Genomic DNA, 26800 nt, shown 5'->3' with positions numbered 1-26800 from the left:
TAATTTTCAGAGTTTTGACACTTCTTTTATTGGATGAACATAATTAATGGTTGTGTAGGTTGCAGCCGTCATTCATAGCAACCGTTCGACAACGTGGCGAGGGGCTATTGGTGTGGCGGGTAAACTTCTGGATCACTTGATATGAGAGAACTGAAACGCCAAACGAAACAGTTTCACATGCACAATGGATAACGTTGGCGGGTCCCACAAAGGGCAACGTGTTAGTTCCACGTCAGCATAAAGTTCACGCTTTCGCTGCACACGTCAGCCAAACAAGGCACAAGGGATAGATAATTGAATGAAAAGAGCGAGCAAAGGGAAAATAGAGAAAGAAATGTGAAGATAAATGAGAACTCAATAAAAAAGCTCACAGTTTTCTTTTTCTATTTTATTCAGAACGTTCTTGGATTTCTTTTTAAAACTTTCATGCTTTGTTTGTTTTTCTCGGGAAACAAACACAAAGGTATATATCGTTCATATTGGATTTGTTGAATTTTGGATCTTTGTTTCTTAGATCTCTTTTGTGTAATCGATCAGCTGAATAGATGTATAGTGTTATATCTGAGGTTTATTTATATTTTGATTGTTTCTTTTTCAATTTTTGTTAGAAGTTACTTGGCTGTGGAGATTTCTTAACACGGACAAAAAAAAAATGGAGTTGCATGAAAGAATAATTCTGCTGAATTTGTCATATTACTGATTTTTATTTATTTATTTATTTTTTCCTTTTGCAGTTAGAACTGATAGAAATTAAGGGTTCTTTCGTTCCTTTTCGTTAAGAAAATCGAATTTTCTGTATACTGTGTAAGCTTGTAAGGTGCCTTTGATCTCTAAATCAGATTCCATATTCACACCGTCGAACATGAATAAATTTGATTTTATTTCAAGATTTTTATTTACTTAAGAGTCTTTGGAGGATCATATTCGCACACCTATGTTTGGATACAAATTCAAGTACTTCAAACACGCACACAAAATTGAACTCCAACCAACATATATATTCTAGATTTCTCAGTATTTATTATAAACTTTTGTAGATCCTGAAAGTGAAGTTGGAGATTTCTTCGTTAAAAGAATATGCTATTTTTCTTCATTATCAAGCTCATGAATTTGAATTGACGATTTGAATATATATACATACCAGAATACATTTTTTGAATTTTGGAGCTTTGAAATGGAGAAAAGCTGTGAGTTCTGCACAACTTCAAGACCAGTTGTTTATTGCAAGTCTGATGCAGCGCACCTGTGCCTTTCTTGCGACGCGAAGGTCCATTCGGCCAATGCACTTTCAAACCGGCATCTTCGTACCCTCCTCTGTGACTTGTGCCGGCACCGTCCATCACATGTTTGTTGTTTCAATCACAGAATGTTCTTGTGTCGTGTTTGTGACCAAAGTGTCCATGATGTTTCTTCTCACCACCTCCACCAGAGACGAGCAGTTAGTAGCTATTTGGGGTGCCCTTCGGCTAAGGATTTTGCAGCATTGTGGGGTTTTGAATTGAATGAATTGGATAACAATGCTACTCAAGACCAGGCTTTGTCCAATTCATGTATTTCTATGAATCCCATAGCAGTTGAACCTGGGAACTTAAGGCAGTCTTCTTTGGGAGCCGGAGTCTCTTTGAGTAAATCCGGCATGACTTCTCTCGCTGCTGCAGGACACAACTCTGGATCAAACTGTCAACGAACCAAGGTTAATTCATGGTAGCATTTACTAGCAAGTAGAGCTTGGTGATTTGTTTACATTTCTCTTGAATTCTTATATTTATAATCAGCTATGGCTATGCATGCACCGTTGACATTTTTATTGACAATTTGTGACCATGATCCCAGTAATATGCAGCAAACTTAAGTAACCTAGGGTAAGCCGTTCTAAACTTTGTTGCTTTGACTCCTCATTTTTCTTGATGTATTCATGTCCAAAAGATGTTCGAATGAGTATTTGGAGATGACCCTCTCTATGTATCTCCAAATACATGGAAAAACGTAAGAAAAAAGGAAAATCTGAACATATCCTTGTATTGTACCTGAAATTAGATAGCCTGAAGTTCACCAGTTGTCCTGCCTAAAATGAAAAATTATGCTAAATGCATTATATTGTACCTAAAACCATGCTTAAATAATACAACCCTGTCATCTAAAAAAAGAATCACTAGAAAGATGTGTTTTAAAATAATGACTCAAGTTTCTTAAGGATTCTCACCTGCCTACTTAGGCCCTAGTTAACATCGATATGTCAGTCAATCAGAAAATCAGGTTATTTGATCAGTGAACTGAAAGCGTAAGTTACTCGGACCTAGGTGTGACTGTCAGATTCAGGTATTCGTCTGAAAGGGGTAGGTTCAATTTTCTCTAAGTTTTTTCATGTATTTGGAGGGTCCTTGGAGGAAATGTCTCTATACCCATATCCTAATATGTGTTAGATACTAGTATTGGACACATGTTTTTTAATTAAAATGAAGACAGAGCAAATTACCTGAATGGAGCTGCCTGTCATTTGATAGCACCAGGACTGACTCCTTTTCCTAACCTACTGAAACTAATTAGTGATATTATACTCTGCTGCTGCTTAGTTATTGGTGCAAGGATGATAGCTCTTCATTTTAAGAGATATATACACACACATTAGTATCTGAAGTCCTATGAATACTTGATACACCATATAACAGAACTATTCAGCCCAAGAGCAATGCACTGCATTGCATTTTTTTTAACTACTACTCTTCATTTTCAAATCTCCTTTTCTTTTCTTCCACATGGTGGTCTTTCCATCTGTAAAATGTTTAATCTACTGGGCTTTTTTTGTAGAATTTTGGATGTGCAATAGATTCTTCATTTCTACCTAAGACATGTTCCAGGATACTATCTTCTTCCAACTCTTCATTTTTCTTGATGTACCCGCATCCAATGAATTTTGGATATGAGCTTCCAAGGAATCTCCAATATATGGAAAAACTTAGAAAAAACTAAACACATTCCTATCAAACACGTAACCATCTTTGACATACACCTATGTCCGAGTAACATAGCCTGGGTAAACGAATGTAATGGATATTAAAACCAATAGTAATCTGTAGTTTTGAAATGTAATCGGATGACTTAAAACCACGATGAATTAGGTCATTTCAAACTTGGAACTCCTTTTGACACTAAGAGTTTGCTCTTCAGGGCATATATAATATAGATTAATAACACACTTCATAGTTCCTGAGGGCTAAGGAGAGATTATTAACCTCTTTATTGTGCTCTTGTTATTGTTATTGCAGGTTATTAGCAGAGTTCAGCAATTGAAAAATACTTCACTGATTCTACAACAGATTATTGACCTGAAAAAATTTCAGCTCACTGAGGGAGATTGCCATTTGCCTCTCAATTGTAGCCTAGAACAAGCAGACACATCTTCTTCAATATGCAACTCTTCAAAAAACGATGATAGTAATCTAGTCCAAGATACTGATACAAATATCCACCAAAGTGACAATCCGCTCGAGGAGCTAAATACGGATATGGAGAACCTATTGTCGTCTTCAACTTCCGGGATGCCTTTTTACGGAGAATCTATTTGGCAATGTAAAAGTCCAATCCGCAATAGTCAGGTTTGTTCCACTGATCACACAAGTCATTGAAATAGATGGTTAATTATTAACCGTAGATCACTACTCATGTTTAATTCATAATTGATTGAACGTAGGGTTCTTTGAGGATAGAAAACTTCTTTTATGGCTGGCAATTGCATAGGCCGTACATAATTGATAGAACTTAATATTTTTCCTGATGTATCAATATATGATATTTGTGTTTGTGATAGGATATGATGCTATCTGGATTCTTTGTTTTCTTCGTTCAAACACATACCTTATCTAGAGCTTGAGTCTGTGTAACATGCCTGATAATTCTCATAGCCGGGCGTTTAACTTATATTTTAGGAAATTAGGAATGGCTACTTAATTATTTGAGAATGATGGGTCTTTGAAGTTAACAGTGTTTCATAATTGAATTCCACAGTTATGGTCCCAAAATATGCAAGATCTTGGAGTTTGTGAAGACACATTTTGCCAAGATGATTTTAACATACCTGATATTGATTTATCTTTCCGCAACTTTGAAGACCTTTTTGGTGTTGATCAACACCCGACCAGGGGACCGCTTGCTAGTAAAGATGTTCCAAGCTCATCTATGAAGAAGAAGGCCTTCAACAACTCCAATAATGTTAATGCCATATCAATGGAGGTTAGGATCGTGGCTTTCTTTTTTTTGAATCTTCCGATTTTATAATACAAATATTCTGGTAGGAGACTTGTGTTTGGATATTTGTGCACTTGAACATTAAAAGAACCCTTTAAAACCAAATCAGTACTGGATGTGTCAAGTTGTGTCTTGACATTGTTTTGACCTAATCTTTTTTTTTTTTTTTTGGTTCAACACATTTTTAGTCATTTCAGAATCATGTTCAACACTTAGAAAATCCCTTGACAGAGAGGTTTTTATGCTTTATAAGTTCCAAATGAACATAATCAGAAAAAAATATCAATAAATAATTTATGTATTATGTTAGTGATAATGTTATAGTTTTTCAAAATAATTTGAAATTTTTGTCTAGCTAGATAGTCATGGTTAAATTAGTACTTAAATATATTCTTCCCTTTTCTTAAAGTATTCATAGTTGACATTCATGTTTGACACATATTTGGATGTATGCATGTATGAAGAAACAGTACTCTAAACTTTTAAATACATAGAAAAACTTAGAGAATATAAAAAATAGTTATGTCAAACCCCAAGTTGTGGCCTATTGGCCTAGTGTTCAACTTTCTCGGTAATAGTTTGGGTTGGGTTCGAATCTTCGTTGTACTAAAAAAAGGTTATGTTAGAACTTATCTAAGTTCGTGTAGGATAGCTTTAAACCTTTTATTTGTGAGTTCCATTATCTTTAAATGATTTGAGGAAAAGGGAGGTTGGAGGCTTAAGTGACGATTCACATGGTGGTATGTGAAGAGCCATGAGAGGTTGGGATTTGTTTGGTTTAATTCAAGTAGGATTGTAGAATGAGAGGTTGAAGGGGAGTAGTCAGCCCAAGATCCTTTACCCATAGTTAAAAGAGGTATTTATAGGTGAGAGTGGCCCTCTCTTAACCTTGGGTCTTGAGACATGCATCGTGTAGACTCAATCATGGTCAGTCACTTGGGAGACACAATACTACTCTAGGTTGGCAACGGTGGGATGGGGATAGCCTAGGTGAGGTCCCATGTGCAAGACATGTAAGAAAAGGCCTAACACTTTTCCTTGGCCTAACACTTGTCATTGGCGAAGTAGACTAAAAAAGCTCCATATTCTAAGCATATGTACCTTCATAGAGCTTGACCCCAGTGAAGTGTTACCCTTGGCTAGGTCTAGATGTTCGTGGTTATTGTGCAATAAGCTTGTGGCGGCAAAGTCTATATGGGCGAGGTGCCTTGAACAATTTGTCCCTTTCCCCTCCTTAAATCGAAAGGGAGGTTATAAAGTAATATTCCTTGAATTGATTCAATTTCTGTGACGAGTAAAAGTGATCATGCATATGATGCATGCTTGGTAGAAAGGGAGTGCGTATCGTGTAGATGAAAACGTTGTATCGCTGTTTATTTGAATTTGAAAAGGGCGCTAGTTGATATTCACCAATAAATGAGGACGACATGCATTTTCTCGAGATTGGAGGGGGAGTTGATGTTTCATAATTGTGCACGACGTGGCACGAGGGTATTTGTCTTTAGAATTTTTTTTTTTATCTTCCTTTATACACTTCTTCTACAAATTGCTTGATTCTGGCATTTTGAATGACTTTTGTTCTTTTAGCGATTGAAATAAGGTAAAAGTTTTAAAGAGGCTGTGAAGAAATCGGTGTAAGTTTTTTTTTATTGAATTTCTTTAACGTAATTGGTCTTTTGGTAAGTTTCAGGTTCTTTTTTTTTTGTTTTTTTGTTTTTAAGATTTTAGGATTTGGAGATATGGCCAGGAATAATAATTGAAGAGCTAAAGGAATGGGAAATAAGGGATCTGATGGTCGGAGGCAACAATACTCTAACAGGGTTAGTTCTAATAGTCTTACAACGACAAAAGCTCCTGACAAGTACAGGGAACTTTCAATCCTTACTGAAGGGAATGAGTGATCCTGTTCAACAAAACATGAAGAGATGGTACGACTGTTGGAAGTTGGGGTCTTCAGGTTGTCAAATTATGCTTATGGATTTTCTATTCGTGACAGAGTGAACCCCATAAGTTATGTAGTCAGAGGGTTTTCTCGAAACCACCATGGGATCATTTCTATATTTATCCAAGATTGCGCTCTCATTTCTTCATTTCCATGGTGTCTTTTAATAAGATACAATCTTCCATTTTAAGCCCTAAGTTGTTGTGGAATTGACATTGATCCCTAAAGCTACCTTCAAAACTACTAGACTTCATAAGTGGTGTAGTTGTCAAACTTACAATATGGGCCTTGCCTTCTCCTATCCTTGAATGACTCAAAATGAGAAGAAACATTTCTTGACGAATTGAAACTCCTTAGTGAATTGGAAGAGCGCGAGTGTTGTTGGCTATTAGAGTATGCAAATGTGTTAGGCAAGTTGTATGTTATCAAGACTAGTATTCTGTTAGCAGAAGTTAGCCTACCTTCCTCATGTATATAAACCAGTTCTCTATACTGATATAAACAGATTAACAATACAATAATATTTCAATCAACTCTCTTTTATTCTTTCAATTTTCTTTTAGTTTGTTTTCAATTTTATAGAGCTACTAACATGGTATCAGTTGCCTAGTCCTAGTACCTGATTTCTCTTTCGCAACATGGCACCATCAGTCGATTCTATCTCTGCTGATCCTGTGAGTTAGACCTTCTCCAGCACACATCTAATCCATTCATTTCCGCGCTATGACACAGTGAAACTTGAGGAAGGCAATTTTGTCCAGTGGCAGCACCATATTCGGCTGATCATAGAGGGGTATGTGCTACAAGGATTCTTGGAGGGCACGCTTTCTACTCTGCCTCAGTTCGTTACTTCTCCCGAAGTTGGGCTCACTCCAAATCCAGAGGCATATGCATTTAATCAACAAGATAAGTTGTTAGCTTCATGGCTTCTATCTACAATAAGTTTTCTTTTTTCATACTTTACCTCTTCTAAGTCTGTATGTGAGATATGGAGTACAGCGAATCATCTTTTCGTTGCTTCTATTGGTGCAAAAATCTCCTATATTAAACATGATCTTCACTCTATGAAAAAGGGTGATTTAACTGTTAAGGAATATACAACAAAAATACAAAAATGTTTGTGTATTACTTGCAACGTCTGGATTGGAGGTGTCAGAGACCAAAAAAGTGGAAGTTATTTTGACTGGTCTCTCGTCAGACTTTGATGCGATTTTAACGTTGGCTTCATTCTCGATGGAGACCTTTCCCTTCCAACACCTTGTTGTTCTTCTGGAATTTGAGAGTAGAAAAATGTGAGCGGCGCGTGAGGTTTCAATGCATGCTCATCTAATCGAAACATTAATCGCTACGATGGTTGCCTCCGATTTGCGAGATGCGCGTGGTAGCAGGTTCGCGTGGGTGAGGGTTTCGACCACGAACACAGTGCCAAATATGCAGCCGCTTTAGTCATTTGGTACAATGCTACTTCTATTGTTTCAACCGTAATTATGGCCGCCTGAACGGCTCTACCACGGTGCAGTTTTCTTCTTTGCATGATAGCCAAGGGTTACGAGGGGATGAGTTTGCTGGCCGTTCTAGTTTGTTCGGGGGTTTTGGGTCTAGAAATAATTCGTTAGGAGGTTTGCAAAATGGTGGCAATTATCGGCCGCAAGCTAGGGCTCCTAATTTTGACTATTCGTGCCCTAGTGATGCTGGGTATGGATTTGGCCTTGCAGGTGGATCGACTAATGCATAGTTTGGTGGTCCGTCTAATTTTTGTGGCTCATATGCTAGACCATTCTTTGGTCGTAATGTGCAGCACAATTTGGGGAATGATTTTGGCCAACGTAGTACTGGGCCATCTACTTTGGTGCACAGGCCGGCTCATGCTGGGTAATATCTTAAGCAGATTCCTGGGCAGTCTCTTGGACTGCATGCTGGGTAGTCTGTTAGGCTGAATGCTGGGCAGTCTGTTGGGCCGAATGCTGGGCAGTCTCTTGGACAGAATAATGGGCTGCATAGTGAGCAGGCCAATACTAGTAAAAAATTTTCACTTGGGCCTAATGCTAATTATGTTGATCTTGGAGGCTTTATGCCAAATAATACTCCTAAAGTTTCATGGCGAACTAAACCACGAGCTCGTGTATTTGATGTTGACTCCTAACAGTGTGTTGGGCTACCTTGAATTCCTGATTTTCATGCGTCTAATTTTTTGAATGCTACGCAATATGGTTCCAACTTTGATAATTCTAACTCATATGTTCCTATGCCGGTAGGAACCTCATCATGGTATCTAGACTTAAGGGCCACTTATCATGTCTGTCAGAATGCGTCTAGTTTAAATGCATCCACATCTTATACAGGAACCTCTTCTCTTTTAATAGGAAATGGGGCTCCCATTAAAATTTCATCCATTTGGAATACTGTTTTACCAACAACGAAGAAATTATTACATCTTTCTAATGTCTTGTGTGTATCTAGCATCTAGAAAAACCTTATGTCTTCTCTCAATTTACTACCGACAATAATGTATTTTTTGAATTTCACTCCTCTTATGTGTTATTAGGGACATCCAGACACAGGAAATTTTACTGCGAGGCCAAGTTTGTGATGGTCTTTATCAGTTTTTTGTAGACCCATCTGTTTCTCCTACTTTAAATCCTTCTATTCACAACACTCGGATCCATGATTATCCTTCAGATGATGATGTTTTTACACTATGGCATAAAAGGCTTGATCATCCTTCTCCTGTAACTGTCAAAAGTGTTCTTAATAAGTGTGGAATTGTTTTAAATAAAAAATGCCTTGATAATATTTGTGTTGCCTGTCAGAAAAGGAAATCACATAAATTGCCCTTTTCACATTCTGCTACTACATATATGGAATTGTTTGAATTGGTTACCTCACACCAGATGGTAAGGTGATTGTATCTCATTATGTTATTTTTTTATGAGTATCTGTTCTTATTTCCCTTGTCTGTTGTGAACAAAGTTTAGACACCTATGTGTGTTCCCACATATGTTCCTATTATTCAGTCTTCGTCTTCTTGACCTACTACAGAGTTTAGCAAAACCATTGTGTCTTTGCCTACAATTCTTATGGCTGGTCATAGCTGTGATTCAGTGCAGTCTGGTTCAGTTGCCTCCCCAGCTACATATAGTCCACTTCAAGCCACCTTAGTTGAGCCGTTGGCTGAATTAAAGTCTGGTCTAATGGAACATCATCTTTCTACTGAAGCTATTCCATTACCTATTGAGATTGTCACTGCTCCTCCTGTATCTCCAAAGAATACTCATGCTATAGTTACTCAGTTTAAGGCCGGAATTTTTAGACCCAAGGTTTTTTCAGAAGATGCTATAGATTTTGAACCAAGCTCTGTTGAGGAAGCTCTTACTCATAAGGAATGGAAATTAGCGGTTCAAGCAGAGTTTGATGCTTTAATAGCTAACTTTACCTAGGAACTTGTTCATTTACCTTCTGGTCAGAAAGTGATTGGGTGCAAATGGATTTTTAAAGTCAAAAAGAATATTGATGGGACGGTTGATCGATGAAAGGCACGATTGGTAGCGAAGGGATGTTTACAGGTGTCTGGGTGTGACTTCAAAGAAACATTTAGCTCGATGGTCAAACCTGCTACTGTCCAAACCATTTTATCTGTTACGGTGTCTAATGGTTGGCAACTTCGTCAAGTTGATGTAAACAATGCATTTTTAAATGGAGACTTGACTGACGAAGTTTTCATACAGCAACCTCTAGGTTATGTTCAATATGCTCATAATGATGAGCAGTTGGTGTGTCATTTGACAAAGGCATTATACGGCTTACGGCAAGCACCTCGTCCTTGGTTTGAAAAATTGAAGCAATTTTTTTCTTCCATTTTTGTCTTATCTAAATCGGATGCCTCATTGTTTGTTAAAGTTTCAACCAAGTTCACCATCTATGTCTTGGTTTATGTCGATGATATTGTTATTACTAGAAGTTCGCCTGACGAAATAGCCTGTTTTGTTCAGCAGTTACACAGTGAATTTTCTCTAAAAGATATGGGTGATCTCTATTATTTTTTAGGGATTGAAGTCGGCATATCATCTTCTGAAAATATTCACTTGTGTCAGCGCAAATACATCTAGGATCTTCTTGACAGAAGTTATTTGGCTAATGCAAAGAGTGTTCATATGCCTATGGTGAGTTCATCTACCTTGTTTAAAGATGAGGATGACCGACTTGCTAATCCCACTGAATACCGAAGTCTCGTGGGGCTCTTTAGTATATGGTTTTAACTCGGCCAAGCATTGCCTATACTGTAAATTGTGTGTGTCAGTTCATGCTTGTCCCCACTACAACCCATATAGTAGCATTAAAACTTATTTTAAGGTATTTACATGGCACTATTAGTTACGGTCTGGTTTTTTGATGGTCTAATAGACTTTCTTTGGTCGGTTATGGTGATGCCAAACCGGGGTCTTGATTTTGATGACTGGCGTTCTACTACAGCTATTGTGTCTACTTGGTCATACATCTATTTCTTGGTGTTCTAGAAACAACAAGTTGTTTCTAGATTGACAGCAGAGACTAAATATCAAAGTTTAGCAATAGCCATAAGTGACATTGCCTGGTTGGTTTCTCTATTGATGGAATTGAAACTCAGTTCTGATGATCCTCCTACTATTTGGTGTGATAATTTCAGTGCAATGGCTGTTGCAGCTAATCTGGTCTTACATTCCAAATTCAAACATGTCAAACTTGATATGTTTTTTTTTGAGAAAATGTGGCTAATGGCTCTTTAGTTGTTGGTGAAGTGCCAGCCTGTGACTAAGTTGCGGATATTCTCACTAAACCACTGTCCGTGTCTAATTTTACTCATTTTCATCGTCTTCTCCGGGTCGTACCACTTGAGGAAGCTGGGTGAATATTAAGTATGTAAATGTGTTAGGCAAGTTGTTAGTCAATTATTAAGACTAGTATTTTGTTATAGGTTGTTAGCAGAAGTTAGCCTACCTTCCTCATGTATATAAACCACTTCTTTATACTGATACAAACATATTAACAATACAACACTATTTCAATCAACTCTATTTTATTCTTTCAATTTTCTTTTAGTTTGTTTTCAAATTTATAGAGCTACTAACATTGGCCCATCAAGTTTGCCCTCAAGCTAGGATGAGTTCTATCATAATTCTATCATGAGTTCGCCCTTGAATAGGGTGATTCCTTTGTCTATATGATAAAGTAGAAAACTCAAAGTTGAAACCATTTTTTCAGTCTTCGCAAACTTCTGTGTTCTCTTATATATAGTGACGAGGTTTTAATTCTTATTATTCGTAAAGCAATACTTTAGTGTTGATAGCCAACCCTATTGTAAAAGCGTCAACCACTCATTTGTCAATCAAATCCTTGGTGTTGAGGGTCACGGAGTGAAAATGTTTAATGTAGTATCATAAGTGCTCGTTTGGTTTGAGGACTAGCCAAGGCATTCAAAGAAAAAAACAACTTTATCTAGTTGACGAGGGGAATGGGTGTTGATTTGCCCTAAGTTGCTTTATGGTTTCATTATTTTACTAAAGTTGCTCTTGATAATATCAATATTGATACTCATGCCTTAGTGTTCTTAGAGCTTCTGATCTCTCATAACCCACATCTATTCTTGTGATTCCATAAACAACTATGAGGAAGAGTTGGGATTAGATTGAGGGTTCTAAGCTTTTTCATTAGAAGTATAGAGTGGACAAACATTTGGTGGAGGGGGAAATCGAGAAAGTAGTACTACCAGGTTGGTGATACCAATTTCCATAAATTTCCACATATGGGTTGTAAGATGCTGGGAATTACTAGTTTGACCAGCATCTTGAGTTGGGGGATGTGTAGACAATGTTGGGTTTACTAGGTTCCTAGAGATGGTTTCATTGGGGAAAGTCATGTTGCTCTATGCTAACCACATATGGGTTGTAGCATGCTAGGAATTACTAGTTTGACCAACATCTTGAGTTAGGGGATGTGTAGACAATGTTTGGTTTATTAGGTTCCTAGGGATGTTTTCATTGGGAAAAGTCATGTTGCTCCATGCTAACCACACCAAAGTGTTGAGGACAAATGGAGGTTGGAGGCTTAAGTAGTGGTTCACACAATGGTGTGCAGAGAGCCATAAGGTTGGGATACGTTTGGTTCAAGTAAGATTGTAGAATGATAGGTTGAAAGAGAGTAGTCAACTTAAGATCCTCTATCGTGGTTGAAGAGAGGTATTTAAAGGTAAAGGTGATCCTTTCTTAACTTGGGGCCTTGAAACGTGTACAATGCAAGTCTCCTCATGGTCGGCCATTTGAGAAACAAATTAGTTTTCTAGGTGATGATGGGACAAGGGCATAGATAATATAGGCGAAATCCCACGTGTGAGATATGCAAAGAAGGGCCTAACACCTATCCTTGGCAAGGAAGACTAAATAGTTTCACGTGTTAAGCATGTATACGTTTATAGAGCTTGATCATGATAAAGTGCTACCCTTGGTGAGCTTTACGTGTTCGCAATTGTTATGCAATAAGATTGTGGTGACAAAGCCTATAGAGGTGAGGTACTAATATCAAAATACTCAATGTCCAACATGATCCTGAGTTTGGGATTGAGTTATTGGATGAGAAACCCAAAAATCATGTTTTAGGGTTTTGCTCTTATTTCAATTATTATTTGCCTATGGTTGCGAAGGTCTAAGGGAATCACTTACCTTGCAAGTCAAAAAGCGCCTGGCTTAATTTACTAGAACTTTTAAATGAATAAATAATTTACTTATTAAATAGGTTAAAATGTGCCAAAGTCCTTTTACCTTTTGAAAATTAGGAATTTAGTTTTACTTTTAAATTTTAAAATTTATGTTCAACTATTAACGGTATTAAATTTTTCTATTAAATTTAAATTAATTACAAAATTATTTTTTAATTACATGGCTATCAAGTGAATTTTTTTTAAAATGTCACAACAATAAATTTAACAATATTAACAATTGAATTTGAATTTTAAAATCTGAAAAGTAAGACTAAATTCTTAATTTTCAGAAAGTACTAGGACTTGTGACACATTTTAACCTATTAAATCCTAACAAGTTTTCAGTGTAATGGTAAGACACATTGTACCCTAAAAGAGAGAACTCAAATTCGAGTTTTAAAAATACTGTTAGGACGCGTAATCACAAAACCCAAAAAGACTAATCTTCATAGATTGTAAAACCCATGTCAAACTATACCCAATCCGACAATCATACCCAAGTTTGAGTAACATAAGAAGTTAATATGTATTTATTCATCTAACCACCTTTCGTTACTTCCAGGGAATCATTACTTCAGCCTGCACAAGTCCACCATCTTATTCAGCAATGTCGTCTGTTTCAAGGTTCAGTGCTGAAACCAGTGCTCCCGACTGTCTTGATAATGGTGTTTCAGCTATCATACATGGGGAAGCGTCATGCATTTCACCTGACTTAGATAGCTTTCATTCAGAGGCCAGAGAAAATGCCATGGTGAGATACAAAGAGAAGAAGAAGGCCCGACTGTGAGTATCAAGTTTCTCCTTTCTTGTGGATTTAGGTGTGATACAATTATGTGTTTGGCATGACTCGAGTAAGTATTTTCATATATTTAGAACGGTTAAACTTATATTTGAATATATGCTCTTAGGATCATGCCTGATTCTTCATTTTTGGACAATAAGACATATAATTTCCCAAAATTCCTTCTAAATACATGAACAATTTTTTTAAAAAAATTAAAAATAGCCGTATTAAACACACATTCATATATGATACTTGTGTCATGATTTTTTGGCATTGTGCAGCAACATAGCCTAAAGCACTTATGTTTAATACTTGAATTATTCATCTAATTAGACAATAGTGTATCAAAATGAATGTTTGATACTTGAATTATTCATCTAACATAGCCTAAAGCTTTATATGGAGCATATATTCATATCTCATATTCATCTTTTATTATTGGTTTTTTTTAATAGTGTCATGTGTTGTTCAGGCATGAAAGACGAATTAATAGTGCATCACGGAAAGCAAGAACCGACGTAGAGAAGATAGTAAAAGGGAGAATTATGAAGAGGGAGGACTATGATTCTGATAATCCAAATGTGACAAAGAGCTGTTAATCCTCTATATTCTCATATATATATATATATATATATATATATATATATATACACTTCATATTTTATCAGTTCCAGATTCAGTATGTTCCCACTTGTTACTCAATCTTCCATTTTATACTCAACCAATTCTTTCTCTCCCATCTATTTATGTTATTGGATTCTGGTCTAAGCATGTGTATGTTCTTTTAGAGATGGTATTACATGATAGTTGGTATCTACTTTTATATCTTAAATTGATATTAAGTAGCTATTAAAATTTTGATGTGTCTGTTATATTAATGCATTTTGGCTTGTTTTGATTAATACTGACTTATATTGATACATTTAATGTGTATTGGTCTATACTTTTAATATTTTAAACTAAATTTTAATTTTTTTATCTTAACTGTTTTATTTTTATAATTATATTTAAAAATTAAATATAATCGTTGAAGTTATTAAATTTTAAACTCAATATATGAAGACATCTAACCTACTTTTCGTAGATTCGAATATAATTGTTGAAACCTTTTTTTATTTTGAAAAACGGAGATCGACTTTAAAATAGAGTTGCCACAAATCTTTTTTGTTTAGGTTTGATCAGATCACCTCGCAGTTTGATTGTTTTACTAAAACAGTGATTTTGGTCTGTGAAATTCGAGAAAACGGGTTCAGGAATCGGTTACGTACGAGGAAGGATTAGCACCCTCGTAACGTCCAAAATTGGCACCTAATCGATTAATTAATGTCTTAATGTCGAAAGTTGAAAATCCGTAAAGAATTTAAAAAATACGATTCTCTTTTTTTATTAATGTTAATTTTACAAAAAATGTTTGGATAACCCGAAGCGGATACTAAAGACCTTCTTGTCCCGAAGTAATAAAATGTCATATCCAGCATGTTAGGACACGACATTTTAAACCCTTGAGAATAAGCTTGTCTTTTGATTTTCAAAACTCATGCATTTTAATTTTAAAAGGATATTCGGTCATTTGGGTCAAACGAGAAAAATCGAAACCCAGTACGTTAAGACACGATCTCTCGAATTTCCAAATACGGAATATTGCCTTTATCGGAAAATTTTCTTTTTATGAAATAATAGCAAATATGAAATTTAAAACGATGTGTTTTTATTTTGTTTGGAGTAAAAATAAAACGGTCGATATAGGATAAACACATTGGATCTTAATATACGATGTGATTTAAACGAAATAAGATAAAAAGGCGATATGGAGTATAGAATAATAATACATGAATTAGATGCTATGTTAATGAACATCAACAATATGAAGATATTTATAAATAATTTCTAGAGCATATAATGGCAATATTCACATGATACACCATTTTAATACCAATATTAACAAAAGATGCAAAACGAAACAAAATTAAATATAAAGCGATTTGATGTAAATAAAATAAAATAATTTGAGATAAATGATACGTAAAACAAATTAAAATAAATAATATACAAAGCAAGTTAAAATAAATAATATATATAATATTTTAAAATAACATATAAAAGAGTATAAAATAACTAATATGTAAAAAGAAATTTAAAATAAATAATATACAAAACAACTTAAAAATAAAAGATATACATAAAAATAATTGAACTAAATAATATATAATAATTTAAAATAAATAATACCTATATATATAATTGGATAATAGTTTAAAATACATAATACGTGAAAGCCTTAAAATAAATAATAATGAAACAATTTAAAATAAATAATATGAGGAAAAAAGGTTTAAAATGAAAAAATAACAAATTTGCAAAAAAAACTACAATCAAACAAACTTAGGACTAAATCAGGACAAAAATGAAATTACAAGTAAAAATTATAATAAAATAAATAAAGAGGGACCAAAATGAAATAAAAACAAAAAACAGGGGCGAAATTTAAAGAAAAGAACGAAATAGGACCAAAATTAGACGCGCAAACGAAGGTGGGGACCGGTTAGGGAATTATCCCTATCCCCAAAACGACACCGTTTCAGATGTCGGCTCCTTTAAACGTCCTAGGGCTAAATTGAAAATGAAATAAAATTTAAAGTAAAAAATTAAAGAGAAATAAAACAGAATTGGACCAAGCTGAAAAAGGTTGAAAAAGCGAAGAGATCAAACGCGTAAATAACCAATCTTAAAGAAAACGAGCAGATCCTGAATAGAGCAGGTTGGGCCGCGCGGGTCGCTTCCATACAGCTTCGTTTTGGACGTTTAGGGGAAGGACTAAAACGGCGTCGTTTTACTTGGGTATTTAAACCCAAAAATTTCTAAAAAAAATGAATTCAGCTATGTTTTTTTTTTAAAAAAAAAAAGGTAAAGGGCTTTGGGGTTTCTCTCTGGGGCATCTGCCTCCGGCGATCGGACCACCGTTCGTCCGTCACCTACGACCGTCGTGCATGGAGGCCAAAGTTATGAAAACTGGTCCCCTTTTACCCTTTTTCCTCCCCCGACCCAAATCTAGGGTCCAAAAACCCAAAAAAAACCTCATAAAAGCCGAGATAACCCGAAGAAACCTTTCGGTTTCAAACTCTCCGATCACCAAAAAGGTAAAAAAAGGGATTTTATCTTTCTTTCTATGCATATCTATATATTTAAAAATACTATGTTTGATGTGCGTAGGCTATAAAAGCATGAAAATACCTTCGAATGAATCTTTTTTCTTTTTGCTATTTTGGTTGATATCTCTTGTGTTCCTATTCAAAAAAGTCCCCTATACAGTGATGATCTTTGGCTTTTTATAGCCAGATAAAAATAATCAAATACACGTTTTTTCTCTGCTCTACTGTATTCTGTTATTTTCTTCTCGCAGGTTCAACTGATGTCGACATACGGAGGTGTACAGCAGTGAGGAGGCCGTGCGGGGGAGCTGCGGCGCAAGGGTTTCCAGAGACTCCAAATATGTTGGGCCAATCAGGCCTATTTTATTTTGGACTATAATTTTAATTGTTTTTGGGTCTTAAGGTTTAATGGTTAGGGTTGGGCTTAGAGTCTAGGCCAATAGATTTGGGTTTTATTTTTGGGTTTCAATTTAGGTTTCAATTTTGGGTCTATTATTTGTAAAAGGACTTGGACAATTTTAATTTATTTTACAATTTATTATTTTTTTGGGTTTATAATGGGCTAGACAAATTGGACCTGCTACAATAATAATTGATATTCATGGTGTATTGAAAATTATATACAAACATTAACTCTCATATATCCTATTATAGCGATTGGATTAAAATCTTTTGTTATTAAATTGATAAATTTAGCTCATTTACTATAGAAAACAATCAAATAAGATTATATTGTAATAGAACTAATATTATTGTTTAAAAATTATATGAATTTTTTGTTATAGTTCAATTCCAAACAAAGATTTTATTTGAAGAATTATAAAATGTGTTTAAAATATAAATTCTATTAAATCGTAATTAAATGATGAATATTAATTTTATTGAAATTTAGCATCATTTAATTTTTTAATAATAAAAATTAAATTAATCTATTTAATAATAAAATATTAATTTGTCTCAGCCCTTTTAATAGGACTTACCAAATATTTTTACTGTATTTATAATATTAATACTATAAGTGTGACTCCATCACAAAAGATATGGCAATGAATGCATTTTCAATTAATATTTTAATTATTTAATTGTTAGGTTTAGCAGCATTGTAAAATAATCATACTTGTCTACCGGTAAAACATAATCTGATTTCAATATTTCTCAAAAATACTGTCTCGTTGATATACATTTAACTATAAAAATTTTAAATAATTAAGTAAATATTTTTGAATCTCGTTATAACTTGTTAGTCGAGTGTTTATCTTTTCCAAGATTAGTCTAAATTCAAATCATAGTGGTCCAAAAAAAAAATATTTAACTTACTCAAACTTTATTATATAATTGCTTTTGGATAAAATATCTACTTCTACTCATAACCGCTTCTTCTTAAATCAATTAACTTACACTTTAAATATTGATTAACTCTTAACTTGGTGGGCATCGGCATTGTTTCTTCTACAGAAGGAAAGGAATATGAACGGCTAAATCACATTTATCCTCATATATATGGGTTGTGTTGGGATTATAGATTAATTCTAAATATTGTATAAAAAACATATGCCTTAAATCTTATATCAATAAAATATAAAATACTTGTTTAATTGGTAAAGTTGAGGATTTGAAGATTAAGATTTCTAAGGTTTAAATTCTATTATACATTTATTTAAATAATTTATATAGATTTTATATAAAATATAAAAGACAAAAATATTATCATAATAATATATATTACTTTGTGAAAAGAGGAGTTTTAGTCATTTTCTAGTTTAGTTCATGTCTGATTAGCTTGTGACATGAATTCAGTCAAATACATTACAGTTAGAGCTGATCATGGGCTAGGCGGCCCGGCCCGGCCCGGCCCGAAGGCCCGCCCAAAAAATGGGAGAGTTTGGGTAAAATATAGGCCCAAAAATGGGCTTGGGCAAAAAACGAGGCCGTTTAAAAATCGGCCGGCCTCGGGTAAGAGTTTTTGGCCGGGCCCCGCCCAATTATATATTAATATATATTTTTATTTTATTTTTAATTATTTTAAATTTTAATATAACTATTTTTTATTATATTGTTAATTTGTGTATTGTTTTAAGAATTGTTTTAGTATTATTATTATTTGTTTTAATATTTATTTTATGTTTTTAAATATATTTGATTTATTATATTTTTAAATTTTTTATTTAATGAAATAAGAAAAAAATTTAATATGGGCGGGCCGGGCCGGGCTCGGGCTTAGTAATTTTATTTGGGCCGAGCTTGGGCAAAATTTTAGGCCCATATTTCGGGCCGGACCGGGCCCGGGCCTAGTAGACGGGCCTAAAATTTTATTTGGGCCCGGCCCGGCCCATGATCACCTCTAATTACAGTAAGTATTAGAAATCTTATTATATAGGTATGCATGGAAATCATAGATTTAAAACACTTTTAAAAATAATATATAATAAATAATAAAATGTATAATTTGAGATTAATTAATTATCATAATAACACATAAAATTTGTATGGCATTAAAATTAAAAAGTAGATTAAATTATGAGTAAAACAAAATTTAAATACATGTATACATCATATAAACAATACTAAATGCACTACAATTATTTATAATGATTTTATTATCAATTATGAGTTAATGTCGAGTTGACTTGTAACACCAATTCAATGAATAACATTATTAATATATACAATTGATAGAGATAATAAATTGTGTATATTATAATAAAATATATAAAATTAAATTAAATTAAATTTTAATTGAGTTGTAAATTTAAAGTTTTAGCAATTTAATTGGCATAGATTCAAATCTCACTATATATATTTTAATTTTATCTTAAAATTAAGATTAAACTGTCTTTAAATAATATAATTTTTAAAATTATAAAAAAATATTTTCATAATTTTTAATCAAATTAAATATCTATTTAAAAGTTTAAAATTTAAGATTTAGGTTGGCATTTTATTAATGTAGATATATTTTACAAAATACTGTGCACCGTCCAAAATACCCTGATCAAAATCAAACGTCCTGTCTAATCACCCGAGGTTTTCGTCTTCAAACACAGAACAAGAAAATCATAAAATTTTTCATGAAAATAAAATCTAATTAGATTAATTAAATGGCTTAAATACCCTTATTAAGTGGTACGGTAAGGTTAAAATCGATGGAGGAAAACATAGGGGCGAACCGAGTAAAAAATAAGTGAAAAGGTGGACATAATGGTAAAATTCTGTTACGTGTTTGTTTTAACAGTTTCTCCCTTCCTTCCTTTCCCTCCAATTCTTTCATCTCCCATTTTCTCTCTCCCCAAACAAAACAAAAAGAAATCTCTCACTGTCGCTGCACTAAAGAGAGAATCCTAGAAAATAAATTCAGAGGTTTTTTTCAGAGATTCAGGTTAGCATCAAATTAATTAGCATCAAATTAATTTACTCGATTTCTATTTGTTTCAATCGTTTTTTTCTGGTGTTTTTGGTCTTTTATTTACTGCATTTTAATTTTTTTTTCTGTTTGCTGTAAAAGTTTTTTCAAGCTTGTGTACTTTCATTTGCAAATGCAAGGCGACGGTTCAACTCTTTATGGCGATGTCCTAGCCAAACAACCAAAAGATAAGGAGAACGAAGGAGATTACTCCCCTTCAGCTGTCGCTGCCACCTCTCTCTTTGATCTCTACCATCCCCGTCACGTCATGCAACAACATCAAGATATGATCAACCGCCATAATCTCTGCCTCACGCGCCTCCATGAAGCTTCTAAAGAAGTGGAGGCACTCCGCCAAGAGAATACTGCTTTGCGATCTGTAAACCGCGACCTCAGCAAGCAACTCAGCACACTGATCCAAGCCTCTATGCAGAACCACTTCGCAACGTCTGATTATAGCGCGACGCCGTACGAATTGCTGAATGAGTTTCAAGGGCTTTGTCTCGGTAGTGACGGTGGGGGCGTAGGAGAGGAAGAGGTTTCTGACGAGTGTCCGACGAGCATGATGGAAGGTGCTGGGGATGTGGAGAGGGTTATGTTGCCTAAGAGCATATCTGTTAGGTCTAATGGATATCTGAAGATGATGAGTAGTCAAAACAGTCAAAACGCTGGTGTGAGTCGTCGTCGTAAATATCGGGGACCAACTCGGTCTGGAAATGCCTCTCAACTCAGTGGAGCGGTGAGTTTATTATTGTTACTCTGTTGTTGATATAAATTCCTAAATGCTATATTTTTATTTCTTGAGCTAGATTAATGTTGTAGCAGTTATAAATATAAATATATATATATATATATATATATAGTCTACCATTGCTTCAAATATAAACTTAATTATAATGTGACAATTTATGTCCTTTGTGTCATTTTCTACTACTATAATCGTGTTATGGTGTTTTATATTTAATAAGCTAATGAGTACTATTTATATATTTTTCTTGTTTTGTTTTAATTAATTTGTATCATGTATTGACGTCCTAGTCTTATTTATTTTAGTTTTTCAATGAATTGGCTGCTATTTTAGAGATGATTGGTTAGTTATTTTTGCTTTTTAGGCAGAACTCGGGGGATAAGTTAGTACTTCAAAGAATTTGAAAAATCCAAATAACATGATGAATTAAAGGTGAAGCTCGGCTTCACATTTTTGTGCCGAGTGATCAGAGAAATTGAACTCTTTCATTTCCAATCCCTGAACCCATTGACCCTTTTAAGTTTGAATCTTAAGAATTTGGCCCAACATTGTTACCCTTGACAAAAGTAGATATTTGCTATGATTGGCTTCTATTCTATATTCTTGTTTACTTTGTTAAATGTGATTCCCTCTTCTTCTTTGGAAGGACTAAACTATGTTCAGTGTATGTAGAGCTTTTAAAAGGATCATTTCTCCAAATCCATGTTCAAAAATATCAAATACCAATGTTAAATGCGAGTATTTCAAAAAAAAAAAAAAAGAGTAGGAATAATGTATTAGCTAACTAATCATTTTAGGTGAATGTGTGGCAGAAGGTGTACGTGCAAGGAGGAAAAAAGGAGGAAGAGCCACTTGAACTGGAAGTGTACAACCAAGGCATGTTCAAGACTGAACTCTGCAACAAATGGCAAGAGACCGCTGCCTGTCCATATGGTGACCACTGCCAGTTTGCTCACGGCATTGAAGAGCTCCGCCCTGTAATCCGCCACCCTAGGTACAAGACTGAGGTTTGCAGAGTGATCCTTGCTGGTGATGTCTGTCCCTATGGTCATCGATGCCATTTTCGCCATGCACTAACTGAACAAGAGAAGTTCATGGGCTTCCTCAAGCCCTCGACCAGGTAAAAACTTTGATCCATGACTCGGTTGCCATAGAGATGTGGATGTACTTCATATTAATTCCGAACCCCAAAATTTGGGAAAAATAATATTGCTTAATATAGGAAGTCAATAGGCATGGTGGACTCCAAAGTTTATACGATTGGAATAATTAGATTTTTTGTTTATATTTTAGATTCAAACTCTGATAACCATATTCACGTAGTCGTTGGTACGTAAATTTCGAAACTTCGGATATAATCGATCTTGATTCCTTTTTATTTTTAATTTTGTAGGAAGAATAATTCTAGTATCTATCCATATTAAAAGTTTAATCGAATTTCAATCTAATTTTAAATTTACCACAAAACCTAATATTTTTAATGAAAATTAAATATTATTTTAAAGGCATAGTTTTTATATATTTTATATAAAATTTGAACACATAATACAACCTTCAATATCTCTATTTTAACACTTGAACAATTTTTTTGCATTTTTATTTAACATCGAAATGGTAATAAGAAAGTCCTCCAGGTTGCAATCGTGCTATATTAATGATAATAGTAATCATTCAAAACATATAATATACAGTTGCATCAAGAAAGATAAAAAAAAAGAAAAAAGAGAGACAGAACACATTTGAATACATACCAAATCGTGTTTAGTACAAGGAACTAAAGTAATATAGTACACACATGTTTCCATCTTCAGCAGCTTTGATATTATCAGGATTTATTCGAATTCACTTTTACAGCTCCATTAATAAATGCCCAACTGTTTCTTCTGATCCAAAGAAATGTGTTTGGATACGGGAAAAAGGAAACTCCTTATTTGATTTAATATTTTTACCAAATTCATATTTCTCAACATTCAATTTATTTTAACTGGAATCATACTTTTTTTTTCCTTCAAAAATCTGCCTGCATATGACAACTATCTCACTAAAATTATTTTGACGAACAAAATTAATATAATAAATCTACAACTATGAAGTACTTTTATTTTTTAATTTACAATTTACGATGGTGAAGCAAGGAGACAGAAGGAACTGAACTTCGAGATCTAGGCTCAAAGTCTCACCTCTGATTTATCAATAGATTTATTGATAATTGGATTATAAAAAGCTATCCCAACTGAAACAACATAGATCTCTACCTTATTCCATCTCATTTTCACCGCTCCATCATTTTTAACTTTTTCAAAAACAGGGTAAAAAAGAAATAAAATCCACCTACCTTTCAATTAAATCAATATATCACGACTTAATTTGATCTTCACCAACTCAACGACAGATCCAGAATTTTCCACTTACAATTTCAAGATTAAGTTCCCTTTTACCTAATTTTTAACTAAAAAATAAAACCAAGGATCTGGAAGTATACAGCAAGAAGCAAATCTCAGAAGATCCATGGAAGACAGTAAAGAACAGATCTATATAAAAACAAAACAGAAGAGTATGAAAATTGGGTAAGGTTTACCGATTTCACTTACAAACTGCAGGAAATGATGAAACAAAAAGGATTGAAGAAAGGTAAGAAAATGGAGAGGAAGTGCTGGAAATCAGTGGAATGGGAGGAATTGGAAAGATTTTTCATTATTAAAATACAGAGAAAATTCAAAATCTTTCCAACTCCTCCATTCCAAAAATTTCCAGAAACGGTCTCTCCTTTTCCTCCTTCAAAACAGTCAGATCTGGCGAAAAAGGGGTAGAGAGACACGGTGAGGAGAAAGAGAAAGTAAAGGAAATAATAGGCATGGGTGGAATCGGCAAGAAAAATAAAAATAAAAAAGACAAGATATATTTTCTTGCCGAATCAACCACAGCCGACGACTTCCTCAAGTTTCCTCTCTTTCCTCCTCCTCTCACTTTTTTCTTTACTCTCTCTGAGAGTCTCTGCTGTGGCGGCTTTCCTTACCTTGGTTTGAGCACATCCATCTTTAACAGGTGTTTATAAACTGTGAGTATAGTTTATTTATTATAATTTTTAAGTGCTGACGAATGCCCTATTGTGACTACTCACTAGTCACCCCATACGTTATGTCATTTATTCCTCTTTTTTCCCTAATTTTTTTACTGGGATTTTCTACCCATTATTTATAAAAATAGGCAGATGGAACAGTGATTGCAGGAATGGCTATCATTATTTTAATGATCGCTATTTAAAAAATATATATATATTTTTAGTGCCGTTTGAGCAATCGCGGCATTAGTATGTATTTTCATTTAAAATACCGTCCAATTTTATATTGTTAGAGTGAAAAAAATTTCTCTTTTAAAATTAAATACTCTTTTATTAGTCGTTTCTATTCAATTTATACCTATCCAGGGGCGAAGTTAGGGGTTGGCATGAGCCCGACCTCTCTAAAATGTAAAATTATATTTTAAGTTTTTAATTTTTTTAAAAAATTTTAAATTAATAAAAATAAAATTACACTTTACTCTCCTAAAATTATAAAATTTAATTTAATAATTTATAAATTATAAAGATATAAACTATAAAAAATTAAAATTTCATCCGACCCCTCTAAAATTTTTTTAGCTTCGCCCCTATACCTATCCCCATTTATTAGTCGTTTCTCTCTCTCTCTCTATCACTTTTATCTTTTGTTTTCTTTTTCTCCCTTCCTCCTTTCCTCTCCTTTTATAACATACCCTCTTTTCAATTTTTTCCTCTCATCTTGTTTTAGTTTTGGGTAACCAAAGGTTTAAAAAAACACACACGATACATTAGGAAGAGAGCTTTCGTGAGAGAGAAAAACCCTAAGTTTTGTTTGCAATTTTTATTTTTTTGTGATTTTTGAAATTCCCTGTTTCATCAGATACTGATTTTGAGGTATGAATCTTTACTTCAATTGTCTTTGTCTTTTACCTTTTCATTTCTATTTTAATTTTAGAATTGTTTTTTTTACTTCTATTTTAGTTGGTTTATTTTATGGTTTTTCCTTTCCAGGTATAGAAATCATTGCTTTGTTCCATGTTTCAAATCTATAGATCTCAGTCTGCTTGTGCTTTTTGTTTGTTTGTGGTCTATTTTGGTGAGAAAGAAAAACCCTAAAACTTGAGTTTTCAACCTTTTTTAATTTTAAAAAATATATATATGTTAAATTAATTTTGATGTTGCCTAACACGTCGGCGATATCATTAAATTTTTTTTTTGTTTCTAGTCTAATTATATAAAATATTGGTATATTTTTTAGGGGTACATGATACCGATGTCGTCGATTGCTCAAGCGACACCTTTTTTTTTAAGTAATCATTTCACTAGTCATTGCTGGCAGTTGAGGGTGGTGCCACTGATTGCTCGGGCAGCACCAGTGGTCCACTGTTCATTTTGTCTAATTTTGTAATGATCAGTCTATATCCCATATCAGTAAATATTTATTTATTTTTATATTATTTGGATTTAAAAAAACCCCATTTATCCAGGTCACACATTTGTTTTTATCTTTTTTGATACAAATTATCAAGGCTTCTGCTGCCAGCTACAAAAAAACCTCGCTTTCAAGATTTTTTACTCTGATAATACAAAAAAAAAAGATAAATACCAAAATGGTATCCCCATGGCATTATTTACCAAAATGGGGTAAAATAAACAGTATCAATGAGTGGTGCTTGAAAGGGTGGCGGCACCACCCATTTTTTTCCCTACCAACAGCCGACCATCATTAGGCAATAATTGGATTAAAAAAAACATATTTTAATGGTGGAGGGTAGGAATATGGCGGCACCAGTATTTAGGTTGAAAAAAAATTCAAGCACAATATAAGCCATATACAGGCTAAAAAAAATAATTTTAAGGGGAGGAGGGCTTTTGTTAGGTGGCACCTATAGGAGGAGTGCTTTTGTCATGCGACACCACTGTTGGCAGTTTAGTTTTGTAGATTTTGTGTTGGAAGAAAGAAAGCAGTAGGTATGTTCTGTTTTTTTTTATATATTATTTATTTGTTTGTTATTTACTTAACTAGTATAAAGAAAATTGTTATATACCGAAATGGTATGACAAAAATATGTGATATTTTTAATTTTTATTTATTTATTTATTTATTACTTAGTTAAGATTAAAAATCTTTTATAGTTTTTAGGGCTTTTATGCAATTATAATTTGTTTGATATTTTAACATTAATTTTTACATTTTAATATTTTACGTGTTGAAAATTTATCATTTAGTATCATTTTAATGATTTAGTGATTGCATGTTGAATTTTTGGTATGTTTAATAAAATAATAATTTTATTTTTTAATTATAATATTTTTTGAATAAAATAGTTTAGAATATTTTTGGTATGTGTAGGAAAAAAAAGTTTAAGTGATATTATTGTTTTTGCATGCTTTTGTATTTATTATTGTGATATTATTTTTTCATTATTGCGATTTGTATGCTTTTGTATTATATTTATGTGTTTTGTAAATGAGTGAAAATGTTTAAACTTTAATTTTATATGTTAAAAATGTATTTTCGTTATTTGTATATTGTTTATTTGTTAGAGCAATGATTAAATTTTTTTTTGAAGCTGCAGATATCCAAATGGGATATTTGATTAGATAAAATAATCACACAATAAATACGATTAATGTACTGGTAATAAAATTGTTATTTGTTATTCATAGATCCTCTTATAAAGTTGTACGTCATTTTTTTATTTAATTGGGATATATTAACTAATGGGATAATTTAATATGGTCAGGGTTAGTACCACGTA

The 26800-nt window shown here is 33.6% G+C and overlaps 3 protein-coding genes and 1 long non-coding RNA gene across 6 annotated transcripts; 3 read left to right on the top strand and 1 right to left on the bottom strand.

The window, feature by feature from the left end:
- Positions 1-277: 277 nt before the first annotated feature.
- Positions 278-9006, top strand: LOC108450343 (putative zinc finger protein At1g68190). 2 transcript variants are annotated; one of them, XM_053028396.1, is made up of 5 exons: positions 278-463; positions 1145-1693; positions 3267-3596; positions 4006-4230; positions 8733-9006. In XM_053028396.1, exons 2-5 carry the CDS (start codon positions 1175-1177, stop codon positions 8775-8777), a joined length of 1119 nt encoding a protein of 372 aa, XP_052884356.1. In that variant the 5' UTR covers positions 278-463; positions 1145-1174; the 3' UTR covers positions 8778-9006. The 2 variants fall into 2 exon arrangements, with proteins under 2 accessions (XP_052884356.1, XP_052884357.1); XM_053028397.1 differs by lacking the exon at positions 8733-9006 and adding an exon at positions 5967-6906.
- Positions 6711-8079, bottom strand: LOC128293078 (uncharacterized). 2 transcript variants are annotated; one of them, XR_008283123.1, is made up of 2 exons: positions 7317-8079; positions 6711-7249 (listed from the first exon to the last, which is right to left on the bottom strand). It is a non-coding gene; the product is annotated as an uncharacterized LOC128293078 (long non-coding RNA). The 2 variants fall into 2 exon arrangements; XR_008283122.1 differs by having other exon boundaries at positions 6711-7226.
- Positions 9007-13321: 4315 nt separating the features above from the next.
- LOC128292604 (zinc finger protein CONSTANS-LIKE 9-like) lies at positions 13322-14579 on the top strand. The gene is made up of 2 exons (XM_053027447.1): positions 13322-13700; positions 14174-14579. The coding sequence occupies exons 1-2, from the start codon at positions 13525-13527 to the stop codon at positions 14298-14300; spliced, it is 303 nt and encodes a 100-aa protein (XP_052883407.1). The 5' UTR covers positions 13322-13524; the 3' UTR covers positions 14301-14579.
- A 5804-nt stretch (positions 14580-20383) lies between these two features.
- Positions 20384-22356, top strand: LOC108451570 (zinc finger CCCH domain-containing protein 15-like). The gene is made up of 2 exons (XM_017749243.2): positions 20384-20989; positions 21811-22356. Exons 1-2 carry the CDS (start codon positions 20384-20386, stop codon positions 22120-22122), a joined length of 918 nt encoding a protein of 305 aa, XP_017604732.1. The 3' UTR covers positions 22123-22356.
- The last annotated feature ends 4444 nt before the right edge of the window (positions 22357-26800 follow it).

Source organism: Gossypium arboreum, chromosome 5 (genome assembly GCF_025698485.1).
Source record: "Gossypium arboreum isolate Shixiya-1 chromosome 5, ASM2569848v2, whole genome shotgun sequence".
Taxonomy (NCBI): Eukaryota; Viridiplantae; Streptophyta; class Magnoliopsida; order Malvales; family Malvaceae; genus Gossypium; species Gossypium arboreum.
Note: the sequence above shows the minus strand (reverse complement) of the source record. Positions and strands in the feature narration are given on the sequence as shown.

Excerpts from the sequence above, each read along its gene's own strand:
- LOC108450343 (XM_053028396.1), top strand. The coding sequence starts at position 1,175 with ATGGAGAAAAGCTGTGAGTTCTGCACAACTTCAAGACCAGTTGTTTAT. Across the intron at positions 1,694-3,266 it reads CAAACTGTCAACGAACCAAG|GTTATTAGCAGAGTTCAGCA; the intron begins GTTAATTCATGG and ends TTGTTATTGCAG. Across the intron at positions 4,231-8,732 it reads TTAATGCCATATCAATGGAG|GGACATCCAGACACAGGAAA; the intron begins GTTAGGATCGTG and ends ATGTGTTATTAG.
- LOC128292604 (XM_053027447.1), top strand. The coding sequence starts at position 13,525 with ATGTCGTCTGTTTCAAGGTTCAGTGCTGAAACCAGTGCTCCCGACTGT. Across the intron at positions 13,701-14,173 it reads GAGAAGAAGAAGGCCCGACT|GCATGAAAGACGAATTAATA; the intron begins GTGAGTATCAAG and ends TGTGTTGTTCAG.
- LOC108451570 (XM_017749243.2), top strand. The coding sequence starts at position 20,384 with ATGCAAGGCGACGGTTCAACTCTTTATGGCGATGTCCTAGCCAAACAA. Across the intron at positions 20,990-21,810 it reads CCTCTCAACTCAGTGGAGCG|AAGGTGTACGTGCAAGGAGG; the intron begins GTGAGTTTATTA and ends AATGTGTGGCAG.